This window comes from Sabethes cyaneus, chromosome 1 (assembly GCF_943734655.1).
Source record: "Sabethes cyaneus chromosome 1, idSabCyanKW18_F2, whole genome shotgun sequence".
Classification (NCBI taxonomy): domain Eukaryota; kingdom Metazoa; phylum Arthropoda; class Insecta; order Diptera; family Culicidae; genus Sabethes; species Sabethes cyaneus.
The window spans coordinates 108,026,323-108,051,019 of record NC_071353.1 but is presented as its reverse complement, the minus strand read 5'-3'; the positions used below and the strand labels follow the sequence as shown (position 1 = coordinate 108,051,019).

Sequence of the window (24,697 nt, the reverse complement as noted above, 5' to 3'; positions counted from 1 at the left end):
ACTCAATTCAGTATCCATTTCGCTTACCGAACGGATGTGACTATTACTAAGACGCCGCCTTCAACTTCTTTGCTAGTCGGTGGAGTTCAGACGCATCGTGTTATTTAAGACCAAGTGTCTATTCAACAGTTATGACATAGAAATCAAGTTTGATATTCTCTCCATCACAAAATTGCTGAAGCCAAACATAGCAGTCAACAAATGTTCAACAGCTAGTAAATACCACATTGTATCGTTCACCTGTCAAACCGTTCGACCGAACAACAGAAAGTATTATCACCTGCTCATTTTTTATCGTTCGCTAATCGCCTGAGGAATTTTCATTATCCTTACACATACTAAAAAGTACAAAACCAAGTAAACAAATTGTACTTCGCTCTCATATCATGGGCTACCGGATGAGAATCGCTTACTATCGTTTAACATTGGTAGACCGATTACCACAGCATGGGTTTCACGATTTACGCGAACATAACCGCTAATCATGACGATGTCTCTTTCACTCTTTCGACTGTCTATTCTGTTTGCTATACATACGCACGGGAATACCAATAGTACCTACACAAAAAATGGCTAGCATGCAATGCGAGTGTCCGCATTGGCATCAATTCAAATTTGTTTGCATATTACTTCCACTACTATGCATGCTGTATGCGATGAAACGTACGGTGAATAATGATGCGAGTGCATAAATATTTTAATTCAAGTTTCAGCCCCCTTGTATCGTTCTCAGCCCATCTGAAACTTGTTGCTTGTATGACCATATTTCTGTAACTTTTCAGTATAGTTGACCGCCGATGCACGGTGATGCCATAGGTAACAGACCCAACATAAAAATTTAATTACTGCCCAAGTAGTAATTTCAATGCAACACGAAGTCATGTTTTGTTATAGTTTCTACAAAGAAGTGTAAAAGTGATATTGATTTAAATATGGAATTTTCAATCAAGCTAATTATATATCGTATCAAATCGGGCTTAAAATAGTGCATAACAAAATTATAGATAATAACAACATTTTCAAATTTAGCTTAGTTGAGATGACACCGTCAAATAAATCAAAATTGAATTAGAATGATCGAACCCTCCCTCGAGGCGAAACTAGAATTTCATCAGAGTTGCACGAAAGTCTTACATGTTTTCGATAAGGGAACAATGGGTAAAATCGACACCCTAATAACTTTCGCAGAAAAACCATATTTGAGATCGTGAGGAGCTAGAACAACTAAATATTTCGGGCTAATGACACGTGCAAGTTTTAGGAGAAGGTGAACAAAACTCGTAAGGGGTACACACCTAAACCTGACATATGTAGGGACGATGGAGGTGATCTAATCACTAACGAGCACGAGGTGGTCGACCGGTAGAAGCAGTACATCGATGTGCACCTCAATGGCAATATAGCAGAAGGAGGTGCAACGGAAGTTAACCTAGGAGTGCCTTCAAACGACAACAATGTGCCGGCTCCCGATCTTGAAGGTATCCGGCGAGAAATCGGTCAACCGAAAAATAATAGAGCTGCCGGAAAGGACCGCCTCCCGGTAGAACTCTACAAAAATTGTCAAGAACTGCTAGCAACGGCACTTCATAGGCAGACTTTATGGGGGCCCGTACTACTACGGCTCAAATTTTTACTCTCCGACAAATCCTCCAGAAATGTCGAGAATACAACATCCCCACGCATCATATTTTCGTGGCTTTCAGAGCAGCATACGATACAATTGAACGCGAACAGCTATGGTAGATAATGTACGAGTACGGTTTTCCGGACAAACTGACGTGGCTGATAAAAGCTACTCTGGAGCGAGTGATGTACTAAGTGCGTGTTTCGGGGACACTCTCGAGTCCTTTCGAATCGCGCAGAGGGTTGCGGCAAGGAGATGGACTGTCCTGGATGCTATTCAATATCGCTATTGAAGGTGTGATCCGACGTGTAGTCATCAAAACGAGAGGAACGATCTTCAGCAAGAGTAGTCAACCCCTAGCCTGTGCAGACGACCTCGACATCGTTACTAGAAACCTTAGGACGGCGGGCAATCCACGCCAGACTAAAAACTACTAGGTATACAGCCCTAAGGGTTGTACGAAAGGGTGGCGTAGGCGTATGTTAGTATTATTGTTGTATTGATGACATGTTTTACTCGATGAAGTGTTCCTTCATGTCAGATCATTAGAGCAAGGACTAATGCAGATTGCACCAACGGACGCTACGGAAACTACCCGTGAGGTTCAGACCTTCGTTTGCTTCTTGTTGATGAGTGAATAAGCTAAAATTCCGTCTCAGAAGGCACATAATTATGATGTTATTCGAGCTCCTAGTAAATGTATCAGGCTAGATGTGAATATCATACATCAATCGGCCTTTGTGGCCTTCAACATCAAGTAATAATTGAATTTCTTTCAGATGAAAATATCACTTCGATGTATCAGCAACAGCAGAAATTAATTTTGGCAATTTCACAGTCTTGTAGCTTAGTAGTTTAAGGGAAACACCACAAAATTGGCATGTATTTGGCGTTTTACCTAGATTACGAAAAAATTCATTTAACCTTTATTTAATTCGTTGGTAGCCATTGGTTACAAATAACATTAAATTCAAAGCACGTTCATGGCAGATTAGACGTGCCAGTCGGATCTCTTTTCCTTTTGGCACGAATGGCAACCAGAGGGGTGGTGTGGGTATCAAACTATCATACATAGTCCATGCCCCACTCATTGGTTTTTAGTACCTACTTACTGTTTAATTCATCTCAAAACAAATAAAACCAATCAAAAAGCAGCTAAACACTACCTATTAGCTCTAATTTTACTAGTACTAGCTGTTATTTTCGATTCATAGGCTACTTTAAAATTGTCACCATCCATGGATGTTGTACACGGAGTACGCCAAATTTTGACAATTTCACACCCCTGATGGCATGAGGCATGCAGGTTATCGGCTTCGATTCACTGTATCCTACACCGAAAATCTTTTACTGGCAACTATCACTGCAGTCAGCCCCCGCTAGCCATCCGTGCAGCCTGCTTGCCTTCCGTGTTAACTAAATTTGACCTAGAAACTCTACATACATTTTTACTATTAAGCGTATTAAAGATTATTACTATAAACTTGCTGGACATTTTATCTATCCAACGACATATTATTAGTTATGTTTCGTTCAGTAGTTTAGAAGTTATAAGCATTTGAAATCTTTCATCCAAACGTTACACTTTTATTTTCGTTTTCACAAAGTGCTACCCAGTATAGTAAACAAAGACGTAGTCCTACGTCAAAATGGAGACTAGGAGAATAGGGTCATAAATCAATGCGCCGAAAATCAAATATATGGTAGGAAGAGGCTCCAGGGAAAGCAACGTTTACCTCCCACGGATAGTGACTATTGAGACTATTGAGTGGTTGATGAGTTCGTATTATTGGGATCTCTGTTCACCGCCGACAATAATACCAGTAAAAAGATCCAACGACGCATTCAAGCTGGAAATCGAGCCTACTTTTCCCTCCGCAAGACGTTTCGATCAAGGAGCATACGCCGCCGCACAAAGCTGACGATGTACAAAACGCTATTCAAACCGGTAGTCCTCTACGGACTTGAGACAATAACTTTGCTTACGGAAGACATACGTGTGCTTGCCGTATTTGAACGAAAGGTGTTGCGGACTATTTTTGGCGGAGTACAAACAGATAGCGGAGAGTAGCAGAGCCGTATGGATCACGAGCTACAGGCGCTGCTTGGAGAGATTCCCATCATACACCTGACGAAAGTTGGGAAACTACGGTGGGCCGGCCACGTCGCAAGGATGCCGGACGACTGTGCAGTGAAATCCGTTCTCTCCAAGAAACCCACCGGCACCGGGAATAGAAGGGCCCAAAGTGCTAGATGGCTCTACCAGGTTGAGGCTTGAAGTCGACTTGCGTGTGTCGAGACGCGCAACGAATAAGCGACGAGTAGCCCAGGACCGAGTACAATGGAGAGGAATTCTTGATACGGCAAGAGCGAGGCATGTTGGATACATATTTTGAGTGTTTTTGATTTAAAATGAATAAGAAAACTCTGTTTCGTCAGGCGTAATAAGCAGTAGTTTGGTGCGGATAAAAAGTCTTCTGTTAGGGTAAAACCGACACCTTTTCTTAAATATATTACAACGAACGTAACTCTAATGCACCAATACTTAACGTGGAAGTTATAAGCTTAGAAAAGATTTTTATGAAGACCGTTGCTTTTCGTTTAGGGGACGTGATACTCCCATTTGGTTGGTCATAAACTGTGTTTACTGATTAGGTACCAAAATGCAAAAAAGATATTTTAAGAAACAAAAGAAGCAAATCAAACAAACTTATGTATCTCTATTGGAAACAGTTGTTAGAGCTTCACAAAAATAAAGCAAGTAATACCATGCTGCATCAATATCCGGATACTTAAGCAGGTCACATTTTTATCAAATCAAATGTATATAAAGCTTAAATTTACAGTAACACATGAGTTTTACTATGAAAACTCAATAAAATACATTAAAATAAGAGAAATAAATAGGCTTGTCTTTTTCATAAATCCGGACTCCTCACATCTCAGTGAATCAATATCCGAACACTTTTGAATCTTTTCCCGGACAGACTTTGCCTAAGAAATGTATACCTATAAGCCTATTGCCTATTTTTTTTTACTTTTAATTCCACTTTTGTGTCATTAACGATACGATTTTAGTCAAGTACGACACTGACCCACTTACTCAACCAGAGAACGAAAATGATTAAGTAATTCTACATTAAATGCCCTCAAGTATTTTGGATTTCCAAATGCTTAGACTCCTTCTCGTACCACACCTTCTGCCTCGTTCAACGTGTCCTTTCGTATTTTCAAAGAAAAACATTAGGCAGTTACCATCAATAGTCAAACATGTTCGGATTTATAAACATGATTTTTACTCCGGACAGCGTAATTAATTATAAAAATACAATTTATTTCAACACACTAATGAATGGCACCGTCTCAAATAATTAAAATTTACCTTCTTTGTCGATGCTAAGTTCAAAAAATTGGTTTCTTTGAATAATAAGTTCCCAAAACCTTAAATCGCGAAAGCACAACTTTTTGGTAATCGAAATAATCTGAAAAACTCGCAGAAAAAAGACACTCTTTGACAACAACGTTGCGTTTGGATTTATTTAAGTTACTTCGCGCAGCCTACTTAACCACCGATTACGGTTAAACGATTTTAGATATATTTGCAAAGTAATCCACATAGCTACAGCTCATAAATTGCATATACAGTGAACTCTCAGAAAAGTTAATCGATTGTGGAATGGGTCGATTAACTTTTCCGAAATATTAACTTTTCCAAGTAGTTCTAAAAATTATTGAAAATGATAAATAAAATACAAAAAAGAAAAATGCATTCTGGGATATAGGATACACATTTTTATGTATTTGGAAGTTGTAATGTAAAGAAATATGTAGCAAGATCTTTATGAAATAACTTAGTTCCTTTCAGTAAGTTTAAAATAGTCGCTTACACTACTTATGTTTTTTCGTAGCTTGCGATTACATTTTGATAATGTTTGCGCTTATTTTTAGTTCCTTGCTGTTTCTTCTTTTGCATTTAAAATTCAATCAGAGTTTGCGCTTTTCCAGTATGTTATCAATAATCCTGAAGTTACTATGTGCCCCGGACCTGAATGAAAAAACCTATTTAAGGGGACATAAACGACTAAAAATTTTAAAAAAACCATTATTTTTTTATTTCAGATTTTGATTCTGCAGTTTTTTCCGCTTATTTTGATACTAAATTTGTAATGACCCGACTACGGGAAGCGGCCGAAAAACGATCATACACATAAGCATTCCAGTGCCGCGTGGAACAACTTCGGCAGAATAAAACGCCGCTCCTGGAAAACGATGATTTTCAAACTTTATGTACCTTTTTCTCAGGAACTACTCAACGTATTGAAACAAACTTTTTTTGTTTTGTTGGTAGTATCTTAGCAAAGACTTTTATAACTTTTGAGGTTTGTAAATAAAACGCAGCACAGAAAAAAGAAATAGAAGACAATATTTTATTTTTTCAACCATCTTTTCTTGTTCTTTTTCTCAAGCTGTGTTTCGTTTACAAACCTCAAAAGTTATAAAAGTCTTTGTCAAATTTCTACTAACTAAACAAAAAAAAGTTTGTTTCAATACGTTGAGTAGTTCCTGAGAAAAAGGTACATAAAGTTTGAAAATCATGGTTTTCCAGGAGCGGCGTTTTATTCTGCCGAAGTTGTTCCACGCGGCACTGGAATGTTTATGTGTATGATCGTTTTTCGGCCACTTCCCATGGGCGGATCATTACAAATTTAGTATCAAAATAAGCGGAAAAGACTGCAGAATCAAAATCAGAAATAAAAAAATAATACTTTTTTCAAAATTTTTAGACGTTCATGTCCCCTTAAAGAGTCGTTAATAAAATGGAAAAAAAACTTTGTGTAGGGGAAGGGCGGTAAAGACGGACACCTTAAGGTAAAGACTCAATATCTACTCAAATATAACTGTATTGATCGCAATTTTCGCAAAAAACTGAACCTTTAAGTCTCTGTCTAATAAAGTTACAACGTGCGCTGGAAAATTTCTTCCAAAATTTATGCTTTTTTTAATATTATAAACATCATGTATAAATCAGAGTTTCTGCGCAAGGGCGGGAAAGACGGACACTTGATATGGGAAAGACGGACACTCGCAAAAAGGTGTCACGCGTCGTCGAATTATCAGTATTAAGAAAGATTAACATATTTCATCATGTATTTAGGAAAGAATTGGTTTGGGAAAACCCCCTTCCCGATCCCCCCTTTGAGCGAGAAAATAAAATGGTTCCCTTCAATATTTTAATTGGTGACGAATTAATCGTTTCTAAAAGTTGGCCTATTCCAACTGCTATATGACTTCTGGTTACTTTTACTTACAAAATATTTAAGTATTTGCAATGTTGAATAGTTGTTGGGCAAAATGGGTTCAAAATCTGTGTGTCCGCCTTTCCCTACCTTTGGGTGTCCGTCTTTCCCGACTTGGATATCATTTGTTCAAACTTCAATAACTTTTTACTGAATATTCAAAAATTTACCAGGTTTCCAATGGATATTCAGTGAAGGATCAAACTAACGGAATGTCGTCTGTTTAGCATGATTATGTTATTTTTTAACGATTTACTAGCTATTTTCTTCACACACAAAATTACATCGGTAAGCGTATATACGTATTTTTTCTTTGTTTTGCTTATAAATTTGACAGCTGCGCTGCTAAAAATCAGCAGTTTAATTGAAAAGTGTTAATTCAATCTATAGAAACATTTCCCATCATTGATTTGCTTCAAAAAATTATTGTTTATGAAATATGACAAGTGTCCGTCTTTCCCGCAGTGTCCGTCTTTACCGCCCTTCCCCTACGTATTGAACTATTGTTGCAACTTTTCGGTACAAGACTTTACTTTAGTTCCAGTTATGATGCGACTCTGTATGAAACTGTGGAAGGGCGACAATAAACCGAAAAATGAGAAATAAAGATAGAAGGTAAACACACGTGTGTAGACGCTTGGACAACCAATAAATTCAAACTCTCAGAAAAGTTAAGTCAAAAATTAACGAACAAATTACAATGTTGTTTACATATTTCTTATCGAATTTTGTGATAGACTTTACATATAAATACCAATTTACATGCCAGGTAATGTTTCGTCACTAAATATAGACTTTTTCATGCGTTTTGGAGACAAAGTTTTTTTGCCATTTTTTCAACTTTTTCCGCCATTTATCACAACTTTACACTGTTGAAAATATAGATGAAATGACAAAAGCTGACAAATTATCTCACACACATCAGATTGATGTCTTATCTCTCTTGTAGTGATATATCAACAATGCTAACTATTGAAATTCAGTAGTAAACAGGCTTTGAAGACGGGGTATGATATATCATACGCTAGGACATAATGGGTTAATTCGATTGAGCAGTAATTCTACTTGCATACAATGAGAAATTTTGAGCTGACGGTGGCTACCCGCTACATACACATACACGTACAAGGCATTCGATATATGATCATTATGATTTGCTATACTTCTAACAAAATTTTTTTTTCCTATCTAATGGAGTTGTTTGCATTGCATTTGAGATTTGAGATTTTGACGTAGGACTACGTCTTTGTTTTCTATACTGGGACTGGGTAGCACTTTGTGAAAACGAAAATAGAAGTGTAACGTTTGAATGAAAGATTTTAAATGCTAATAACTACTAAACTACTGAACTAAACTGAACAATTTATATGTCGTTGGATAGATAAAATGACCAGCAATATTATGGGAGGGGGGTTAAGAGAGAAACTTTAAGGAGGGCATAAGAGGTGGGGGGGGGCTCCTATACAAATTTCCTCATAACTCGAGAACTAAACAAGTAAATGGAACCAAATTTGGCATGTGAGGGTTTCAGTAGGCAGGATTTTTTTCTACGGTATACTGAGACCCCTTCCTCTTCTAAGAGGGGGGCTCCCACACAAATAAAATGCAAATTTTCTCAAAACTTTAGAACTAATTACGTAAATGGAACAAAATTTGGCATGTGGGGGTTTAAGAGAGCAAGAATTTTTTCTATGGTCAATTGAAACCCCTTTGGTAGGACTCTCATACAAATAAAACAGAAATTTTTGCGTATATACGTATGTTTCAACCTATATGATGCACACAAGTGATTTTTAAAAGAAATTTCTATGTCTCAATGGTTGCAGGCGTTGTACTTATCAACGACCGTCCACGTATGTTCAAAGCCACCATTGCATTTAAAGAAGAATTTGTTCTGAATATTTCGCTCTTCTCTTTTAAACATTCACTTAAACAATGGCACTTACAGATTCTTATAAACATACATATGCCAGAAATGCAGTTTACATTAGTATTTGATGTAATGAACTGACATAGTCCTACGCCACCCTTTCGTACAACGCTTAGGGCTGTATACCTTGTAGTTTTTTTGAGAGATGGTTATAAATGATGCCCAGTTAGCTTCGAGGTGCGATGCTGATCTAACAAGCCAGTCGTCGTATGTTCAAATCTCGGCATGGCGGATAAAGCCAGTAGGATCGTTGCAATTTTATTGCCCCGTACTCCAGCAGCTGGCAGCGAAGTCTGTGGATATAGAAGGGCACCAAGTCTTGAAGCCTTTTATGTTTTGCTTTGTTAAGGGAGTTGGACCATTACGACCAGTTCGTTGATCTATTGCAAAGTCATGGGTATAGCCCTGTATACCCAAGGCTTTGCATTTGCTTTGCTTTCTGTGTCTTTCTAAATATGGTAAATATTACAAATTTTCCACGTTGACAGTATTTTGTCGAATTTTCCATAAAAAACTGATTTGAAACTCTGCAGGTCAAAATTAGTAAATTTTGTAGCACCTGCTGCAATTTCACAATTAAGTTCGTTCTTTGCTTCGAGTTACCCCACTGTGCAAGAGCCCTTTCTTCGTACTTCACATGCATGTACATACGTATGCCTGCAAGGCTGAAGTCGTGAGTAGTAAGTATGTAAGCGCTATACCATATGCTTTGCACACCTAAATCATCCGGTAAACCGTTTACTGCAATGTCTTCATGCAAGTAGTGCTGTATAGTTGTATAGCAGCAACAGCATTGTAACGGTGCCTTTCGTTCGATGCTCGGAGAAATAGCGAACGTTTGCAGTATGCACCGCAAACTGGCGGGAGATTAACCCGATGATTACTGTCAGAGTGTTAAATCGGTATGTAGGCACATATGAAAGGTGGAACTGTATTCTGCTTCACTATTTCGTGATTTCGCTACATTTTGGGTTGTTGGTGCAATTTCGATTTAACCATAAGCATTTAAAGCAGTATTCACTCAACTGCTTCGTGTACTTCATTGTTTTGAAACATTTGTTATTTTATTAATTAACATATTTTACTTGTTGAAGTAAACCTTTCTGATTTGGATTCAACTTTGCTTACGTTTTCGGTTTCAACATGTTTCTACCACTTTCAAAAAGGGCGTATTTAGTTTCACAGAAATTATGTTTGATAAATCGTATCTTGAAAACTAGACAGATGGTCCCAAAATTATATCTCAGAATCAGTTGAAAAAATACACTGTCAAAAACCTAAAATTAAAATATTAAAAGAAACAGTTCTTCAATTTTTGAAGCCTTTTAAATCCTATCCTGAGATGCAGCAGGATTAATGGATGGATTACGTAAAACAGCGATACCTGTAAGTTCCAAGAACCATATAGGTATGATTAAATTAAAATAATCAGATCAACACAATCTGTCGAATTACTATTAAAATTAAATTTCTATGTACCTAGTGGTAGTTTAATAACCCAATTTTTTTTATTAAACTCACTTTGAGCAAAAAGCTAAGCCTAGGTGTTACATTCCGTTATCGAAACTTGACCTTCTGTTTTTATACGACAGACTTTGTAGCCAGCTGTTAGAGTACAGGACAATTGCAGGGCTAGTTGCTAGGATCCTATTGACTCTAACAGCCTCTCCCAGCCGAGATGCGAACATACGACGACTTGCTTATTAGGCCAGCATCATTCCTCGAGGCCAACTGGGAGGCACTTAGAGCAGGCTAGGCAAAAAATGGTTCCATTAATCGCACGATTCTTACAACCGGCACCGCACTGCGAAAGCGTTGACTATACCATGACCAAAATTCAAATCAAAACGCGACCAACTGATAAGAATAATGCATAAAATTCAATGTATTTAAGGAGACCAAAACGACTAAAAATTTAAAAAAAATCATATTTTTATTTCAGATTTTGAATCTGCATTCTTTCGCTTATTTTGATAATAAATTTGTAATAATCCGACCTCGGGAAGTGGTCGAAAAACGATCATACGCATAAGCATTCCAGTGCGGTGTGGAACAATCTTGACGAAAAAACGCCGCCCCTGTAAAACCACGATGTTCAAACTTTATGTACCTTTTTCTCAGAAACTACACAACGTATTGGAACAAACTTTTTCTGGTTTTGTTGGTAGAAGCTTTTATAACTTTTGAGGTTATTAAACAGAACACAACTCGAAGCTGAAAACATAAAATTTTGTTTTCTTTTTCTTTTTTCTCTGGCTGTGTTTCGTTTACAAAGCTCAAAAGTTACAAAAGTCTTTGCCAAGCTACCTACTACCAACAAAACAAAAAAAAAAGTTTGTTCCAATACGTTATGTGGTTTCTGAGAAAAAGGTACATAAAGTTTGGAAATCGTGGTTTTACAGGAGCGGCGTTTTATTTCGCCGAGGTTGTTCCACGCCGCACTGACATGCTTATGTACATATATGTTATGATAATTATTACTTTCTGGATACAATGCATGTCACTGATCACGTGAATGAATTAAATCTCCGCTGGTAATTAAAGTTTTCGCCCACCATAGTATTGAATTCATGAGACAACAGGACTGTTCTGAATAAACTAATAAAACAAAATTTTTGAATGAAAGAAAATAGGATGAGTCTATGAATTCATTTTTTCTCTCCGGTACATCAAAATAAACGTTACCACATACATATGTCCATGCAATGTGGCTAGAGTGCGCAACAGATACAAGATTTCGTCAACCAGAATACCAAATATAGTCAAAACCAAAACGCTTGTGCAGGTATCACCTTTTTCAAGTGTGAATTTATGATTTGAAGCCGTGATGACTGCGGTCAAGATTATTTTGGTTGCCCGAGCCGACGAAAGTGTGCTAATTCGGTACAACGGTGGTCGTTTATCGAATTCCTTTCCCCGTCGTTATCACTATCTAATCAGTATGAACGCATTGAATACAGCAAGTCTAATATTTTGAAACCCTTCTTCGATGCGTCACTACTTGTAAATGCTAGCATAATTCATTGCAAACGTTTTTTTACTTACTTGTCACGAGGGTCGATCCAAGTGGTTTTTTTATTAATATGATCAATAAAATAAACCTTTCCATCATAATCGGTATTAATCTCCCAGCCGAGTGGTAAATCTGCATTGCTGGAGCTTTTTGGCATAATTTTGTTTCTCCTCCAGTGCGGTTGCCTCTTGAACACAGTTGAACAAAATCTAGTGACTGAAACCTATTTTCTTTCCACCGTTGCGACCGCTTGCCACCCGAACACTTCCTTCTTAGCTATTTCGCGCTACCTTTCTTACTTTTCTTGCTTTCCGTGGATTGTGATTAGCCACTTTCTTCACATTACCCTGGCGCTTCAATTGATTCGAGCCACTTTGAAAGATTTTACCTTCACTAATCTGAATGCGACACTCGGACACTTTATGTCGCGCTCTCTGTACGACTTAAGCAAATTATTCATCAGCAGTGATTTTCGTCAAAAATTTTCCACTAATAATACTGGCAATGCGAGCCAATACTAGATCTCAATTAGTTACTGGTTACTGCACTTGTAAATAGAAGACCCCATTGCAGGTTTACCTCTGCGATTGGGTTCCTTTTTGCTATTTGTCGATGTGATTTTAACCAATTACTACTCGCGCACACTCTGCAGACGATGTTCCTTTCGTTCACGGAATCATACGCGCTCCAGATCTCTTCACCAGGTTTACATTTCCCGTAGGATGTGAGAAATTCCAATATTCCCCGCACACCAAGGGCGACGCTTAAGCCAAGAACCGCAAATTCTCTTTTTTCGGCAGCACTTCACCAATCCGTGCGCAATCTCAAGTTGCTCTTATTTCGCAGAATAACTTTGTTTTTTTTCTTCCTTTCAACACCACACTAGATTCGTTTGTAACTTTTTCTTCTGCTACCAGGCACTTTAACTTTTTCTCCTTTTAAGCTAATATCTCGTATGAAGGCCCTAGCCTTGTTCACGTAAACAGTGCTACAACTGGAGTGTCTGCAGTATTTCAATTCTGTGGGAGAGAGAGATCATTTTTAGAAGATTAATATTTTGAGCTATTATTACTATTCCTGAAAATATTGATTACTAACTCAATAGAATTGCATTCGCAATTCTGACTCCAGTTTGTGACCTGAAAAAAATCGCGATCGCAGAAGAAAATCAACTACTTTGAAACTCTCACATTTGCTCAACGATTTCCGAGCGTTGTGCCAGCCATATTGAATTAAATTGAAATTCCAATGTTTTTTTCCTTCACTCCGTCTACTTGACCAGATCGGTGTGAGTATTGTGTGTTTATAGAAAAACTGCACTCGTATGCGCCGATCGAGCAACAGCTCGTTCGTTGTGTTACACCCGTCGTCGGATGTGTGTTGGTAAGACGTGCAGTATGCTTGGATGTTTGCGTTTACGCTAAGCCGTATTCTGTCCCTGTGCCATAAGCGTGTGCACAAAGATAGTGGTGTGGCTTAAGTCATGTCACATTACCGTTAAAATGATTCGAAACGCGGTTTGCGCTTGAGCCGGCGTATCCGGCTACTGAGGCTATTCTTCGTGTAAAAGCTGAAAATTGTTTGTACCCTGGCATCCAAAATATGCCCAGCAACCGACGAACGGCTCACCACACGGTTTATCTTCTTTCGAAGTAGCAACAGGGGGCAGTGCGGATGAGAAATAGCTTACAAGAATTAGGCAGCAAGACTTGAAACTATCGATCGGTAGTGTATCACCCCGCTGTATGCAAACAGATGGGTGGTTGCGTTGCACGATTGGAATTTAAATAAAATGCTATACGGAAAATTCTCATTTGATGGAATTTTGCGACTAGTATGAAGGCATTGGCGAAGGAAGACAGGACAAGCTCAACCGCAAGAAACGGGGAGAAGTCCACGCGACGTGGATCATTCCATCTACTGGATGGATAGGAGCGGGACGAAACGATAGAGCTCTACCTACCCATGCTGTGCAAAATTAAAGCCAACAAGTCAGCAAAAATGTCAAAATCACGTTGGAATGTAGCGCACGTCGTCGTCGTCGTCGTCAAGCGGTCAGCGGGCGAAACGTTGCAGTGCGCCATTTAGCAATTCTTTGGCGTGTTTCGTGGTTGATGGACGATAACTATGTGCTTACATGTACAGCTTAGTATACGACGGCTGCGGTTTTATGTGCCAGGTTAGCACCCCTATTCAGATTGCGCAGAAAATGTTTGAAGAATGAATCGAATATCAGCTTAGGAGCAGTTCGTCCAAAGTTAATTGATCGCTAGCTTGAGGAAATGTGATGGCAAAAAGGTAAGCTGCAATAACCCTATTTGGTAGTCCCACGCGAACACAAGTTATCACAATTTCATTACAATTAAGAATAAACTAAGGGATTAAAAAATATCAATAAAAACGTTTGAATAAATAAATAAAAAAAATTGCGTCATTTAGTCGATCGATTAATTAATAATAATATTTGAGTTCATAGGAGGAAATGCTTATCAATGTTTAGGGACTGTATTTTTCATGAAGTGCTTGGTTAATTTCATTGCACGTCCTAACATAAAGACAATTACGTCGTGGCCATCTGCGAGGCAAATCAATTATCACTTGATTTCCAGCAGTCATGGCGATAACAGTCAAACTCGGTACTCGGTGCTTTGTTCGAACTGCCAGCTCCGCCACGGATTGTTCGCCGAAGGATGTGGTCAGACCTGGTCTCGGTCCATTATGCCAAGAGATTATCGGAGGAGATGGGCCGGCTGAAAAAAAAACTAGTCCCAGTAGCGACCAATAAAAAAAAATTGGGCGAACCACAAACGGAGGATATACTCCAATAACCTGTGTGACCGAAAAGGCCACGACAGAATTGAAGAACATACTGACATCCATCTTTCATCGGCCATGGCTAAGGTTCCGGTCAACCCAATCAACTGCTTATTTTTGTAGAAGGCTTAGCAAATGGAAGATTTTTAATTCACGCGTTATTCATCACTCATCACTGGCGTGTCCAGGCTGGGGCACGCTGAGGCATATGGCCCACCCAGCTAGCACCAACTCGTATATCAATGTACGAAAACTATCGTAAATATCTCCTAACAAACTCGAAATCATAACTAAAGCTGTATAAAGTGGGATCAAGTTGATTTTCTGTTGTATATAATGATAATGACTGACATACATACGATTTTCAGCACAAAATCGTAGAGTAGTACGGAGCGACTCGCGTTTAATCGGATATTATCGTATATAAATACTTGTATAGTCGTAATGCTCAAATTTATTCGTAATCACGTATATCGCCTCCAAAATAGTACGGATATGCCAATTTTGCGCATGAAATACGATATATTTGGCATGTATATCTGTACGTAATGCTGATTTTTACATTTTTTATACATATGAAAATGCTAGCTGGGCACCTTCTCTACAAGATTTATTCCAAAATCCCGTTCTGTTTCGATTCCGGTTTCAAGTGAAATTTCAGGTTCAATTTTAAACCCTTTTTAATCTCCGATTTCATGTCCAATTTCAAGTCTACTATCATGTCCGATTTCAAGCTCAATTTCAACAGTCATTTCAAGTACAACTTCAAGTTCATCAAATTTTATTTTTAATTTTATTTCAAGTAAACTTCCATGGCTTATTTCATGTTCGATTCAAAGTCTAATTTCCAGACCAATTTAAAAGTCCCATTTCATCCTCCCTTGCCAACTTCTTTTTGTCTAACAATCCCTTTTGTGACGGTTTCCTACCGAAGCTTCGCATAATGCTAGAGAAATAAAGCCCTTTTTCTTATTTGGGTCTCCTCTCCTTGAAATTGGACTTGGTATTTGGCTTTAGACGTGAAATCGGACTTCAAATTGAGGGTGATTTTGGATTTTAATTTGGAGTTAAAATCGGGCTTGAAAAAACAAAAAATTGAACTTGAAATAGGACCTAAAATTGGACTTAAAATTAAACTTGAAATTTTACTTTAACCTGGGACATAAAATTGGGATTGAACTCGAACTGGAAATTAGATTTGAAATATAACTTGAATTTGGAATTGAAACCGGGTTTAAATTTTCGTTTCCAGCGTTTGCAGCACGAGGTGGAGCAGTTATTGTCACGTCTGTCCTAGGCTGAGAGAAGGAGTTAGTGATTATAGCAGGAAAAGTTGACACTCGGCTTAAATTTGGACTTACAATCTTGCCCGAAATGTCGTCTTAATTGGACTTGAAAATAGATTTATTTTGACGTAATTATTTGTAACATAAATACCGGGCGACAAAATTAACAGTTACGCACTTCGCAACTGCAGGTTAGACCGTGAGATATTGTTTTGTTTTACATTAAATTTAACAGAGAAGGTGGTGGTCCACGTTTATGAAATCACAGCTCATAAATCATGAATCGCTTATTCAATCATTGTACAGCTATATCTCAATATAAGGCAACCTCGATTTAATATAACATAAATTTTACCTCGCTATAACGCATTTTTTAAAGTCTGAAATTCAATAAAAACAAAGTATAAAGATATGTGCCTAGGTGCACGAACGCGTGGTTGACGTAAAACTACAAATAAAGATACAATTCTACAATGATTGACATTTTTCAAATGTTAAAAAGTTCGTTATCCAACTTTATGATTCACTGTAGTGAATGCCTTGAAATATTATTTTTATGAATTTGCATATCATTTTTACCAGTTTCACTAAGAGTAGAATCACCAGACCACAGCTGCACATCCTTTGGAGAAAATTAGGGTGGATTATCTTTTACAAAACCGATTCGCTTTCGAACATATAAAAAAGTAGGTTTAGCAATGCAATAGTTAATTTAAGTTGATAGTAATACTAGTCTGTACTGAACTGAATACTACGAACACTAAATGTTGAAAGTACCATTCATTGTGAACGGCTGATTTGAAGTTTACTTGTCTTTCAAATACCATGTAGCTAACCAGTTAACAACGGAGGATAAAAGTGCATTAGCTTAACCCTCTAACGGGCAACACCGTAAAAACGATGCGATCAAGCTAATGACTATTTTATCATGAAAGTACACACAAAAAAACCTTAAGTTCTGATTTTCATGCAAAAATAATTATCTGGAGGAGCGCCAGGTAAGAAAAAGTCCAATTTCTCTATTTCTTTTTTCATGTCTGACGCTCTGCCCAGATATTTTTTCAATTCAGATATATTACAAAATTAAAATAATGCATGAAATTTACTCATAGAAATTTTTTTTAAGTCAATCATTTTTCTCTAAATGTCCTTTTCCTTCAAAAGTAAAAACAGGAATATTCGCGCAATAATTATTTTCAAAAATTTTCGGAATTTTTGTTTTTGAAAGGTTATAACTTTTGAATGCATGGTCAGAATGTTATGATATTAGTATCAAAATGTCAAGAAATCTGTTCTGAACACATTTTGCATATTGCCAATTAAAAACAAATTTTGTATGCGGCTCTGGAGCTTCAAAAGCGAAGGCCGTCTAAAGACGGTCTTACCCGTTAGAGGGTTAACGTTCTTTGTACTTTGCGAGTTTTCTTTCCTTTCCGCTTTTCACTAACTAACCTAAAGCTGCATTTTCTCTTGAAAATGTGGGTAGAAGTAGTTTAGAGTGTATTGTTTACACTTTCGATTTGCCAAGCGATCTGCTCATGAGGCAAACAGAGTGCGCCGTTCGTGACTATCGGGACTGTAAACGGGCAGATCTACCTCAAGGAGTGCCTACAGAAGCGTCTGTTTCCTCTGTTGAAGCAACACAATGGCCCTACGATCTTCTGGCCGGATCTAGCATTGTGCCAGTATTCAAAGGATGTCCTGGAGTGGAACGAAGCCAACGGGGTTACTTTCGTACCCAAGGACATGAACCCCTCCAACGCACCGGAACTAAGGCCCAATGAAAAATACTGGCCTATTATGAAGAAGGCACTTCGGAAGCATCCCAAGGAGGGCAAATCTGAGGAAGACATGAAGAAAAAGTGGGTTTCCGTACAGAAGAAGCTGTAGCGAGATGTTGTACAAAACTTTTTGAGAGTTAAGCGTAAGCTGCGATCATTCGGTTATGGTATTGAAGCTGAATGAAATGAATATGCCAAAAGCTTACTAATGGGTTATATTTTATTGTCTGAAAATTTGAAGGATCGGTCAATTAGGTAATTTTCTACAGCGTTTCTTCCGTGACCCTTTAAATTATTTCAGTATTTCGAAATGATCGGTTGCAAGGACGGGGTGCGAACAACTCTTTACTCTTTATTGCGAACAAATTTTACGTTCAGCATATCAAGTTCGTCTAATGTTCAAACGATGTAATCGAATATAAATCTTCGAAGAGAAGGACAAGTTTCAAAACTTTTATAATGTAATTTACTTATAGGACATCGATTGGTCTAGGCTCAATCGAAACATATAATCTCGGATTTGTTAGACAGATAATGTTTATCATTTTTGTCACAAAAAACGAGGTAGTCGAATTCGCAAGTTATAGAACTTGCCATCGCGGGTGTGGGAAGCAAAAGCGTGCTTGATTGTGAATGGTTGATTCGCTAATTATTGACAATGCTTATTATTTATGCTTCTTTTAATAGTGATTTGACAAATTTCTCTTGAAATCTCTATATCAATCAATGCATAGTAAAATTTCTGTCCGATTGATACAAATATCTCTAAATCCATTGAAAAATGGTTGCGTTATAAGCGAGCAAAACGTAACAATTTTTCGTTACATGTTTATTTGTCGTATTTCTAAAGAGCACTCCAATATATTCTTATTTCGCCATGTTTTACAACCCTACAGTTTCGATCACCAATTTGAGGTTTGAGTGAAACAGAAAACCGTCAATTCACTAATATGTACGTCCACAGCGCTAGAGGATCTGTCTCGTTGGCTTTGGCCCCTGGTACAGGGAGAACGCAACGTAGAGAACATAGAGAACCCTCGGCAAAGCAGCCATATTGGTACCACTTCGATCGAACCGATCAAATTCACAGCACCCGTAAGCTCTGATCTTCGTAACATAACATAACCATTCACCCTATCACTGCCGTTCTCTTTCTCGCTGTCCCGCAGAGAAACTGTAAAAACGTAGAAATATTCAAATTATTTACAGCTATTTTATAATCAGCGTTTCATGGCATTTATATTTTGTTTCATCGTCATTTTTTTTGCGCCAGCAATCGTTTGGTCTCAATCCGCAGTGCCTACACAGATCGCAACCAACGGACGACCGAACTAGCTGACCGTCCAGTATACCGCCGATCAAGTTTCCGACCAGACCAGATTTTGTCCCCTGTATGCCGCCGACGCCACTAGACCACCAGTTCAACCATGGCTCTGATTCTTGCCCGCCTTGTGGTGCCTGCAAATGGAGGACAACTCCATCAGCGGGTAGAGGCTCGTTCGTATAACCATCCGCAGGCCCGTACCAGCCAAAGCTGTCGTCGCAAGCCGTATCGACTATCGGTATTTCACTTCACAACGTGTTGGTTAATGCAAGCAAGAGACGTCGGCGGTGGACTGTGCCCCACCCCTCTCGATTGACATATAGGCGACGAAAGAATGTTGAACATTCCACTTTTTTGCTGTTGCTGCTGATGTTGTTGTTATTATTAGCGGTGGCGGTGGGTTTTCTCTCGCGTTTGGACTGCAACTCATTCAAACAGGAGAGTTCATTTTACGAAAAGGCAAGTAGAAAAAAGCGGATCACACGATTTATTTTGCGGTTTGCTGATGTTGGATTCCTTAAATTTGAGTTAATTTCTACTTGCTTAAGGTGAGAGAAACAGCTAATTTTGTGCATCAAGAGGATCAGTACAAAGCCGCCTCAATGAAAATACCTTGAACATTTCTGTTTGCCCTAGTTTACTATTATACCGCGATGTGTAAAATGTTATCCACGAAGGTTACTCAACTTACCGATGGCACTGGAAAAACTGAGAAACCTTCAATACGAGGTCCAGCCAGCGCGCAGCCCCACGCTTGATTGTCGATTGCGGTATTTAGCGCAACCGTCGACGACGAGCGCCAAGGGGATCAACACTGAAAAACTTTGTCCACCATTCACACTCTCCACCCAAGGAGTCTTGGGCTGATGCTCGAAAGTATGCAAACGGGGCAGCCCTCACTCGCCACAGAAGTACTACTGAAAGAAAACTAGTTTCCACCTAAATATGCGGTCGCTCAGCGTCACTATGTACCGCGCCACATGAATTACACCTTCCTTGGTGGAAGAAACGGCCCATCCGAGAGATACTGAATCCTACACTGCACAATCAACCTTTTTTTTGCTCGTGCATCAGATGGTGGTTGCAATTGCAACTGCAAACGATTTCGAACTCCGCACTGATTACTTGCCACTCGCAATGTATGTCTGATTAAAAGTATAGAAAAAAGTGTTCGTAGAGGTGCGATACGAAGTGACACCACATTCTTTCTCAAGAGACGATCCGAGAGCAACTGGCACTGCGAAACAGCGCACACTAGCACATACCCACCGCTGCCGCTGGTCGTGGGCAATACGAGCAATCCACATGCGGGATGGGTAGCAACACTGAGAAGGTGGTAGCGCATAAACAGTCATCATCTAACAGGCAAGAGCAACGCGGTCACCAATCCTAACAAACAAGACACACCGCCGTATATGAACTAACTAGCAACAATTTAGAAATGTGAGAGGGCACCTCGCATAGTACCCACGGTCGGCACTGAATGGATGGAGGTTTCCACTATGCACGGCACAATGGGCAACTCCAACTCGGTAACCAGAATGAAATCCTAACCTCAGAGGTAGGTTGTGGGTCTACAATTCCAAAATTACTGTGACCGTTTTTTGGCAAAAGTTGGGAACAATTCCTAACAACGTTCAATTGATCTTGACGATCCGTTTGGTCGCTCCAAGTTTTTTTGCTATTAAATAACAGGTAAGCAAATTTGAATGGAAATGTATCGAAATTAAATTAGAGAATTTTTTCTGATCATTTCACTCATTTGAATCATTTAGCCTAAAACATTGTGTTCACATATTTTCTTTTTCTTTATACAGGGATACCTTGATATAAGACAACCTCGTTATAAAACAACCTCGATATAACACAATTCGATAAAAGACATTTTTTACCTCGATATAAGACAAATTCCTTTGACATAGTTGGTAACGACACCAAAGCTAATTTTCCATTCCAAAAGCGGCGCCATGAAAATGCTCATTATTTCAAAATAATCCTAAACATTGTCGAAAATTAACAGTTCAAACAATAATAAATAGTTCAAAAAACGTTAACACACAACACAGATCTAACTGGCGACCGCTAATGCAAAAATTTTTTGAAAAAATATCTTTCAATATAAGACAACTTCGATATTTGGACAACTTTTTGAAAAAATAAATTGTCTTATATGGAGGTATTCCTACATATATATAAACCAATTAGAAGAAATATAATTATCAAAATAAACAAATATTATGAAGCCAGTGAATTTCATTTTAAATTTTTTTAGAAATGAATTACAGAGTCATATAAATCCCTACCGGCATAATTATTAAACAGGCTTGGCATGCTCTTTTTTGTTTTGATTACTGCACCTCAGCAAAGCAGAATTTGAATAATTGGTGTATGCAGCATTTGTAGCGCTAGTAATTATCTACAATATTGCTAAAGAAAGTAAAGTTCATCTTTTGTATTTACGGCTTGCTTACGAAGTCAATGCACATAACATGATTTTTTTGTACTGATCTAGAGTGTTTAATCTGTTGCACACTCCGTTTTCTTAACTATTCTGATAGAAATCCGATCGGAGAATGAAATATTCGCGGCTTGCAACTGCCATCTAAATCAACCCACCGAAGCAATAACAAAAAGCAGGGCGGCCAGTTCTTACAAGTTTCAGCATGTTTGGGATTGCCAGTTGTTCAAATTAAGAATTAACCCCGTTAGCTTGCTTGATTAAGCGTGAGTTCACGGTAGCGTCATAAATAGAAATGACATAGTAATGCTTACTTCAACAATATTGTAGATAAAAACTAGTTTTACAAATGCTCCGGACACCACTAGTTCAAATTCTGCTTGGTCAAGGTGCAAAATCGAAGCGAAAAGAGCGTACCAAGCATGGGTATTAACCAGTGGTGGCAAACGATATGTGACTAACTTCAGTCATAAATGAGATGCTACAACTAGAAGGGACAAAAATGTGCTGATTACTTCAACCAGCCGAGAGCCGGGGTGGCTCTTGCCGTATCGAGAATTCATCTACCTTGTACTCGGAACTGTCCTACTTGTCGCCAATTCGTTGCGCATCTCGATCTCGACACACGCAAGTCGCAAGTCACATTGGGCCCCTCTATTCCTGGTGCCGGTGGGGTTCTTGAAGAAAACTGATTTCACTGCACAGTAATCCGGCATACTTGCGACGTGTCCGGCCCACCGTAGTCTCCCAACTTTCGCCAGGTGTACCATGCGAATCTCTCCAAGTAGTGCCTGTAGCTCGTAATTTACACGCCTCCGCCAATTTCCGCTATCCGTTTGTACTCCGCAAAAATAGTCCGCAACACCCTTCGTTCAAATATGGCAAGTGTACGTGTATCTTCCGTAAGCAAAGTTACCGTCTCAAGTCCGTACAGGACTGGCGGTCTGAATAGCGTTTTGTACATCGTCAGCTTTGTGCGGCGGCGTGTGATCGAAACGTCTTGCGAAGGGAAAAGTAGGCTCGACGTCCAGCTTGAATGCGTTGTACCTATCTCCTTACTCGTATTATTGTCGACGGTGAGCAGAGATCCCAAATATATTCTCCTCTGTTTGGTACTCTTACCACTGCGTCCATTATTTTGAACTATTGTGGTATGCCCCGTATTATTATTTTACTATACGCTTCAAGCTTACCTATCACTTATTGAGGAAGTGACAGGCTGGTAACTGGAGCGAGGCATGTGCCAATCAGGGATGACTAGGTTTATGAACCTAGTACCCTGATCGGCGATGCCAACCAGATCTCCCCTTGAGATACTGCAGTCTGCGTACTTTTTGTGTTGCACGATTGCAGAGTAAGTGTTCCGAGGTTAAATATCATCTTGTACGAAACTGAGGTTCTGAAGATATTATTTACTCGGACAATGTCCCGTCGCAAGACCGGTAAGCTTGCTGAGATCTGTCTTGTTGAGACTCAGCAACTTGTGACTAACCTAGGGGTGGATACTCGACGTTATATATTTTTAGATTGTTTGAGCGATTGTACAGCCATCCTACTGTCCATAACTGTTCGGCTCTCGTTTTGTTTCAGCCCACCCTCCAGTACACAGGCAGAGTGGATCTCGACCCGTGAGTAGAGAGTTGGAGCCACATCTTCGTTTGTCGACTCACAATGAGTCGGCGTGTTGAGGATAGACGAGGATCAGGACTGAACCTCAGCTAGCGCATCGTTCAAGTCCTGTTCCTCCCGTACTCTCCTCTCCACCTCAGTCGTTTCTTTGTTTTTTTGCAGAGAGAGCTTGCACGGTAAGAAATCGTCCACTGCATCAGTGACCGGCTTGATACAGCAAGGGCAAATTGCTGTGGAGGGTGCCCTGGTACTCCACAGGTTCCGTTGCGGCGAGAGAATTTATAGAACCCCCTCCACCATTCATCCCTCGGCATGGGTCACGTCACACCTTGGATTAGGGGTTTATCCATTCAAGTTTTTACATAATAGTCATGGATAACAGCTATTACAACCATCTCCTTTAGGGGCTTTGGACCCTCTGCTTTGGTTCCTGGGAGTCAAGAGAACCGTCCTGCGGGCGAAGAGTTTACACTTCAGCCTTCGCGTGAGTGCGCCCTTCTCTGTCCGCAGCAGGGCGCGGCATCGTAGAGGCAAATAAATGAAACTGACTTTATCTTACCTTCGCTTCATACATGAAGTGACTTGCTTCATTTGTTGAAGAGAACGTTTCAAGCAAGCTTCAGTTGAAGTTGGTGGCTGCTTCAATTGACGACGGCAGAAAGTCAGGCACCATTTGTCGACATTGACTAGGTTAACTTTAATATGCGTTGTATTGTAGGAAATGTTACTCAAATTCGATTTATTTGCATTCAAAGTTGCTGACCTTATTCGGAATATTTGATAGAAAAGTACAAATGAAAAATTAAAACCGATAGTCATGATGAAGTGAAACCCGTTTTGCTGACGCTGACTGAACCCAGTTTGAAACTGAAACGGTGCTGCTTCTGTTGAAACCGAAGCTTCACTGCTTCATTGTAGATTGACGCTATGCAGTTGGAGGTGACGTTGTCGGGCCCTGTTCCGCATACGACCCTAGTTTCCACCGGTTGTCCGATTTCCACTAAGGAACGTATCCCGGATGGTACCACGTGGAGAAAGAGATAGGAGTTGCTGAATAAGAGGCTGTGGAACCTTATGGTGGTTCTGGAGCGCATTATTCAACCATTTACCATCTCTCCCAAATATGGTCGGTGTTAAATCAGGCCGGACCAAGTCACAAAATTTTAAAAAAATAAGTTAATGACCGCAAACGATTAAGAATGTCCTTAGCTACATTTTACTGTAATCAGATTACACTAATGTTGCAAACACCCAGAGATATGAAATGATTTCGAATGATTGGTAGCTATAAACTACACAGCAGCAGCAAACTTTGATCGCGTTTTTCACGAAATCAAAGTTTTGTCACTTGGCTCGGTCTGACTTAACACCGACCATATACGAATTCATCAACCACTTCCAGTCCATCGCCTATCCGTGGGAGGCAAACGTTGCTTTCCCTGGAGCCTCTTCCTATCATATAATTAGTTTTCGACGCATTGATTTGTAACCCTATCCTCCTAGCCTCTATTTTTAGTCTGGCGTAGATTGCCTCTGCCGTC

The 24,697-nt window shown here is 39.2% G+C and overlaps 1 protein-coding gene across 2 annotated transcripts in view; it reads right to left on the bottom strand.

The window, feature by feature from the left end:
• Positions 1-20,267, bottom strand: part of LOC128735884 (protein kibra) — a 52,906-nt gene extending 32,639 nt beyond the window's left edge. Inside the window, exons 1-2 of one of the 2 annotated variants that reach the window (XM_053830388.1) lie at positions 19,761-20,267; positions 11,897-12,883 (exon numbers count right to left, since the gene is read on the bottom strand). In XM_053830388.1, coding sequence (XP_053686363.1) covers positions 11,897-12,021 — 125 coding nt within the window. In that variant the 5' untranslated portion in view covers positions 12,022-12,883; positions 19,761-20,267. Of the gene's footprint in view, positions 1-11,896; positions 12,884-12,962; positions 13,072-19,760 lie in introns of those variants that run through there. The other variant, XM_053830430.1, reaches the window with a different exon arrangement.
• Positions 20,268-24,697: the final 4,430 nt, after the last annotated feature.